Source organism: Alexandromys fortis, unplaced genomic scaffold, assembly GCF_014885135.2.
Source record: "Alexandromys fortis isolate MF-2015 unplaced genomic scaffold, M_Fortis_MF-2015_v1.1 scaffold_114, whole genome shotgun sequence".
Classification (NCBI taxonomy): Eukaryota; Metazoa; Chordata; class Mammalia; order Rodentia; family Cricetidae; genus Alexandromys; species Alexandromys fortis.
Window position 1 is genome coordinate 5118425 of NW_026068046.1, and position 7894 is coordinate 5126318.

Sequence of the window (7894 nt, forward strand, 5' to 3'; positions counted from 1 at the left end):
GGTATAACTACAACAGTTGATGAGTTGTATACAGCAGTAATTAAAAAGTTAAAAGCAGTTTACAACATGTTGATTAAGGAATGAATAATGAAATTATCTCTGGATAAAATCTGTGACTATGGACAATTGTACAGCTCTTCTTGTCCAAGAACTATCACACACAGTAATATTGTTCTAAGTTGGGTGAGGTAGTTTACAGTTTCCAAATCGATTTCAAGTAACTATGGTGTTTACCTTTCTCAATAACATTGAAATAGATTGGAGAGATATTATACAAGTAAACATATACTTCCACATAAATGGAAAAATTATATTTAATCATTTACCATGTAATGGTGTCCTTTTACCTATAACTTATTAGTTGATATCATTTTCTTCATAATATTACTGTATAGATAAGGCAAATATGATTCACACACATTTGTAGTGGGAGCTGCAGGCCTGCTTTTCTTCCCGCCCGGCTCCCCACGGCTAGCTTTACACCAGAAATAACAACACACAAACTGTATTCTTTTAAACACTGCTTGGCCCATTATATCTAGCCTCTTCTCTGCTAACTCTCACACCTGGACTAGCCCATTTCTAATAATGTGTGTAGCACCGAGGTGCACTTACCGGGAAGATTCTAGCCTACGTCCATCCTGGGTCGGAGCCTCATCGTGTCTGCTCCAGAGAGCAGAGCTATCGAGTCTGAGCTCACTACCTCTTTTTCCCAGCATTCTGTTCTGTTTACTCCACCCACCTATGTTCTAACCTATGAGGGCCAAGCAGTTTATTTTTTAACCAATGACCTTCCTCCATCAGACATATACATGTGTGTCTCTGTTTACATGGTTGGTAATTGATAAAACTCAGAATGAAATCTAAATCTTAGCTCTTACAAGTCCATAGGCAAATATCTAAACACAGGTGACTCATTTTTAGTGAACTGTTTAAATTTATTTTATGAATTTTGATGTCCTCAGTATTAGCAAGAATAATTTAGTCTAAAGGAGTTTGATTTTTAAATCAAATGCTCGTGGAATTAAATATAGCTTTACATTCTTTGCTTACCAATTAATTCTAATGTATCACTGAAATTTAACTCTATCTATATCTTTATCAAAACCTGTCTATATGATACAAATACAAATTTAAGCCCTTGAGTGGTTTTCTTAAACTTTAATGATTTTTACTACTAACTGGAGAAAGAGTTTTTATTTTTATTATTTTATTAATACTATTTATATTCATTCTTTGAGATGCTCATATGATACATTTTTAGCATTGGTTTTATTTTATGTATTACTCTGTGTCCATCATAATTTATAAAGTATACAAATATGAATATAGAAAATAATACTTTTACTTCAAAATTTTGTACCTTATTTGCATGTATATTCTTCAAAGTTACCATTAATAAATCAACAGATATGTAATGTCCATTAATTCAACCTAACATGCACATATGTGGACACAACTCTTTCTTTCCTGTTACTATAATCTTTGTATCTGAATGACTCAACCATGAAGATACACATAATATTCCCAATATGATTCCTCAAGTCCACAGATATGGAGTTCAAAAATAATTCAGAATTTAGTCTTTGATTTATAAGTTTTTATTTTATGTGTGTGGATATAATACCTGACATGTATGTTAGTGCAATATATACCTTTAGATGGATAGGTATGATACAATAAAATACATAAGCAAACACACATCCATGTACTTTATCAGAAATATAATTAAAAAAATCATAGTTGAGTGAATAAAGTATGTATGTCCTTTGATGTTTATTAGAGTGACTTTAAATATTGTCGATCATTTATTATCTATGGTATTATAAAATTCTTATTTTGTGTTTACAATTTTGTTTTTCACATCTATAAAGTGGGTAAGTGGGTGTGTTGGTAGTAAATTTCTTAAAGGTTTTATAGGATAAACAGATGGATTCTTGATATAGACATAAACAGACATAGATTATTATGAAAGGTAGATAGTTTAAAATATATTTCTTGGTCAAGGCATGTGAGAGCAACCTTTTAATCCCAGAACTCAGGAGGCAGAGGAAGGTGGATTTCTGTGGAACTGAGGCCAACCTTGTCTACACAGCAAACTCTAGGACAAGGAAAATCACATAATGAAGAGACTTTGTCTTGTATCTTTTCCCTAATACATTCTTGTATAAACATACACACATATGAAAAATAAGTAGATAAATTTGAAACAAAACACAAAACTGATCCAGATTGAAGAATACATTGAAAATTGCTTTTGCCTATAGTGTTAGTGAGAGCCTTACTCTCACCTGTTCATCCCTATCTCTCATTTCACCAAGTTACTGGAACAGCTGGCAGCAGCTGGTACAGAATTATGACCATGGTTACACAGCACTATTACACAGAAGAGAAATACTGTTCAGTCTATTCTGGGTTAATGTCATGCTTTCATGACTCCAATGCTTTAATTACTGAATTAAATAGTCATATGCCCCTAAAAATAGCTTGTCTAGTTTCTAGTAGTACCTTTTAGACACCCTAAACTTAGAAAACTTTCTACAGACATGGGTATATTTGAGATTAGTTAATAGTTAGATTTTCTAACAACTGCCTCCCAGGAAATAAATTGCCAATCTTCTCATCACCTTCTTATTAGCCATTCTGAAACAGAGAGATTGACCCTCCTGTCTCCAGTTCCTGAAATATTTTCTGCAGGAGAAGAGAAAAGGTACATTTTAAATAATATTTTTCTAGCACTTACATAGTTGCAAAGTTTCTTTAACAAAACACACACTCACACACACACACACACAAAGACAAGAGTTCGGGAGAAAAATAATATTTTCATGGTCCCATAATTGTGGTTCAAAAGCAAACATATACATATATTTTTTCCACTTAGGATTTCAATGGAGTTCTCAAAATCTTTGAGAGATAAGAGTGACATCTGGAGCTGTGACAATAGAAGGAGGGCATGGGTAATGAAAGGCCTTTAGAGCATAGTTGCTTTCACAGTGATGCTGGCTTTGGCAAAATATCAATTTTTATTATTCATTTGCACCTTCTTTGAAGAGTCATCCAAACAAATAATAGAAAAAGCATAAATGTTATGAGTTATTATTCCAAGCTCAGTGGATAGATTAAATAGCTTGACAGCTTTATTTCTTTTTTTCATTTTCTGAAAGATAGACTGGAGATGATTCTAGTTTTTATATTTATTTTTAATATTTTAATTGATAATTTAATTTTCAATTAAATTCATTTTTAAAATTGAATTCTTTAAAATATTACATAAGATGCAAGATTTTTAATTAATTAATTAATTTATTTATTAAAGATTTCTGTCTCTTCCCCCCCNCCTCCCCCAATCAAGTCCCCCTCCCTCGTCAGCCCAAAAAGCAATCAGGGCTCTCTGCCCTGTGGGAAGTCCAAGGACCACCCACCTCCATCCAGGTCTAGTAAGGTGAGCATCCACGAAACTGCCTAGGCTCCCACAAAACCAATAGGTCCAGATGCAAGATTTTTACTGAATGTGTGATTGACATTGATCTCTAGATGGTTCAAGCATATATTTGTATTTTTTGTATCAAATAGAAACTTTAGTTCATATTAAAAATCTGAAATGCAAAATTTTAAATGTATCATAACTCCTTAATTTACATTTGTTTTGTTCATGGGCAGTATTTTACACATTTAATCACACATACACACACATAATATTGAGTCACACCAAAGCCTCTAATGTCATATGTACTGTGAGGTAACAATTTTAGCCCACAATTATAGAGCTGAAGAATTAATTTTTATTTTTGCTTTATACCATGTAATTAATGTTATTATATTTTTATGCCACCCTTGACTTAATTCATACATATTATTTATTTATAAATGCAATTTTCCCTAGGGAAATTCAAAATGCACTGGAATATATGGATTATATGTTATTCATCTTATTATCCACAAATAACACATTATTGTATATCTGGAGTAAATATGCATTTAAGTACACATACAAACACATTCTAAGGTATAATATTAGTAGTTACTTATGTATTTAAAATACCCAATGGACTTTTTCAATTTTGAGATGTCATAGGCTTTGTCACTTTTCTCAGTCACTTGATTTTATGCTAGACTTTTATTTCATGAAATCCAATTAATATGACATATTATTGATCAGGCATTAAATGGTTTCCAGAGTCTTTAGTATCTATTGAGATGAAACAATGGGATCTCACATCCATAAAGCATATAAATAATCACAATTACAATGCTAATAAGAAGTTTTCTTTTACATGAAGAAAAGGAGCAAATTGAAGCTAGTATAAACTGAAACTATGGACCCAAAAGATTTCTTTATATTAAACCATGCTTGGCAACTGAACAGATTCCTCTGGGAAATGTGTTGGGAACATGTCACTTTCATTTTTCAATGGTATAAAAGCATTCAATAGTATTTATAGAAAGAGACAAGGCACCCTGTCAGGAACATGTGGATTGAGAGACCCAAAAGGTCATTTCCATGATGAGTTATGCTGCTTCCCAGCAGTGGCCAGTCCTTTGTACTGGTATTGTATACTTATTTTATTTTCCCTCTTATCTCCTTCATACACATATATATATATATATCAGAGCACATCATGTTTGGATGTCTTTTATCTTTCCTTAAGAAAAAATGAAGCATATGTAAGTTAAGAAATATAGCAGGATATACTGATTTCATGATAAAGAAAAGACAATTTTCAGGGTCTAGCTGCACAGAGGGAAGTTTAGGTACAGCTGAAGAAGTGGTCTGTTTAATGGCATTAGCAATCTTTGTAATCTTACAGCATCTATATTTTTGTAGAAATAAACTGTAGAAAAATGCCAGAAAATAAAAGCTAGGAACGTTTGTTTGGTGAAAGTCGGTGAGGCAGATATTTAGGCTAGAGACACAAAAACAACACCTGTAAAAGAGTAACAAAGCAATATGTTATCAAATATTCAGAAAACAATGATTCTCCTTATGGCATTTATCCCATCTCCATACTTTAATACTTCTATATCTCCGTTACAGGAAAGACAGTCATACAGACACATATGTGCAATCACCCTCAAATATACAGCTAATAAGATAGAAGACATTATGAAAAAAAGAAATATAAATTAGACAAAATCAAAAGATACAATAACTCTCATGGGGGATTTTCAGATTGTCATTTTTGCTTTATTATTATTGACAATTTGACTCACTAATCTCTATTTCTTCTAATATTAGTATGATTCCTCAAGCAGAGTGCTCAAATTGAATATCGAGCATTGAGCATAATACAAAGTAATAATAATTAACAAATAAAATATGTGTTTACCCATGGACGAGGATACTTAACAACTTTCTTTTAGAGAGAATGTTCAGAAATAGTTTTGGACAAAAGATAATGCCTCACCAAACAAACAAAACAAAAAATGTAAAATAAAATTAAAACAATAAGAATTTTCAAAGAAGGAAAATGGATTGTGCCTCCACGACTTTTAAATCTGCTTGAAATAGTTTTTCTTTCCAACTGGTCTGCAGCACTCTTGATTTAGGAAATGTCTTTCGTGTCCAACTGTTACTGTGCCAAAGGCAGTTCCATATTTAGCTTCAAAGGAGTATACAGATTTATCCCTTCCCCCTCTCTGTTGTCCGCCTCCTTTGCCTAGCAACTGATGACTTCATTAGTAGAAATCTGGGTTTAAAATAAAGCAGTTGGTTCCTGCCTTCATTCCAGTTGCCAAACCTCTCTGAGGCAGAAGAAAGAATCAATTCTCCAGACTAGTCGGCTAGTGTGGGTGTTCAGCTGGTTTGCTCTACCACCTCATGAAGGTGGTCTTGATCTCATTTCCACATGGCTTGTACTGAGAAAGGGTAAGTATGAAACTGAGTATAACTCAGTTTAAATTTGAAAACAAAAGATTATTTGAATGCTATTACTGTATTACTACGGCAGGGACAAGAGGGTTGGTTGAACGTGGTATTCGTGGGGATTACAGGCAAAAGTAAAAGAATGTAATTGTACACAAGAGTACTGATTTTAAAAGCATAAAATATTAATGATTTTAAAGGGAAGTTTGAAATAAAAGTTATAAAGCTCTAAGCGTAGATCTAAGTCATGAGGAAATTATTACTCTAACAGATTCTGATACAGGTTAAAGAAGAAGAAAGTTTTGAGAAAATTTGGTTTGAATATGCAGTGCATAAAGGAAGGAAACAGAATGTTTAAAGTGAATGACTAAACTTTCTATGACTTCTGTGAAAGAGAGCAATGCCGTGTCCCTGCCCCCACTCTCCAGAGACTTCTCATAACATTTCTGCCAGAGTCAGAATTCTGGGTTTTTGGGTTAAAAGATCTTACAAAAACTTGAAAGAGCTGCGGTTTTTTGTCAACTAGGAAGCCGTCAAGGCCATGTAGGCACTTTTTTTTTCTACCTTTGACTGATAAAGAATTGAAAGACGCACAGGGCAGCAATTATCGGATACCATGTAATCAGGTACTAACGGGACTTCTGGGGATGTGGTGGGTGATAATAGGCTAAGAAAGTATTTGTTTGACTTCATGGAGTAAAAAAGCCTGTATCCCTTTATTCCCTGTATGTTCCAGGAATTTAATCATGCGCTTGAAATATTTACTGAGGAAAGTATTTGCATTTTATTTAAATTTTCATTTCTGGTTTTGCAAGGCTTGAAGGGCATAGCCGTTCATCCATAATGGTACCTGTGGACAAAAATGGAAGCAGGGAGACTCGTCACAATGTGCCGCTCCGGTGTCTGAATTACATACTGAAGGATGATGAAGATGACGCAGAGATCTGGGGCCACCCTCCTGTCTCCCTGAGACCCCCGTTCACAGTGGCGAGAGCAGGAGTCCACATTCCTGAAAATCCAAGAGCTCGGAGACACCCTTTTACACTAACACCTGCTATTGAGGAAGAGTCCCTAGCAACAGCAGAAGTAAACAGCTCAGAGGGCCTGGAGAGTCAGAGCAAGAAGGGACATGATTCTATTAATATGTCCCAGGAAGTCTCTGGAAGCCCGATGACACTGATGATCGGAGGCCCAAGAGATGGTCGTGGGGTTCTTGAGAGAAGTGGCAATAGCTCAAAGCAATATAAGCCTGTGCCTAGATTTCAAGAGTTCTTTCCACCAAGGGGCCCACAGCCACGGGGTCCTCCATATGTCCCCACCCTTAGATCAGGGATAATGATGGAAGGGACTCCAGGAAATGGTAGAAGGTCATACAAGGGCAACCTGGCTCAAGTCTCTTTCCCACTGGGAATCCCAAGGCGCCCTATGGATAACTGGCAGCAGAGACCTCTCCATTTGTCAACCGGTGTTCCAGGCTTACCTTGCTCTACAGCTCATTGCTTCATGCCACCTCATCCTCCAGCATTCAGTCCATTTCCTGTGATGCCTACTCCTTTTGCTTCTCCCCTAGGATTTGGTCCTCCTCTGCCTTATTTTTTTCATTATAACACTCGAGCAATGCACCCTCCTCCATACTTAAACTAGAGTGTTTGCAAGGAGTAAATGGGAAAGAAAGAGGTTGGAAAAAGAGCTTGAAAGCTACTAATACTTTCATCATATATGAAATTTCCTACTCTCTTACACTTGGTTTAGCACTAACGTGCCTTATGTGTTCAGAGATTTAATAAAGATTGCAAAATTTTAAATGTTGTGTCTGTTTTAAGTTCCAAACCACAGATTTTGGTTTCTATATTTCAGAAAATTAGTGCAGATATGTAACAGTGTTTCCTACATAGCTCACTTGAATCATTACCACTGTTTGCTACTGACTGGACCTTCAATATGAATGTTGAAAAGACCAACTGGGACCTTGTTAGGCCAGTTCTAGATCTGGCAATTTCTACATGCCTAAAAATAGGATGGCTGATA

General features: G+C 35.0%; 1 protein-coding gene across 1 annotated transcript; it reads left to right on the forward strand.

The window, feature by feature from the left end:
- Nucleotides 1-5745: 5745 nt before the first annotated feature.
- Prr32 (proline rich 32) lies at nucleotides 5746-7510 on the forward strand. The gene is made up of 2 exons (XM_050118840.1): nucleotides 5746-5869; nucleotides 6682-7510. Exons 1-2 carry the CDS (start codon nucleotides 5850-5852, stop codon nucleotides 7508-7510), a joined length of 849 nt encoding a protein of 282 aa, XP_049974797.1. The 5' UTR covers nucleotides 5746-5849.
- Nucleotides 7511-7894: the final 384 nt, after the last annotated feature.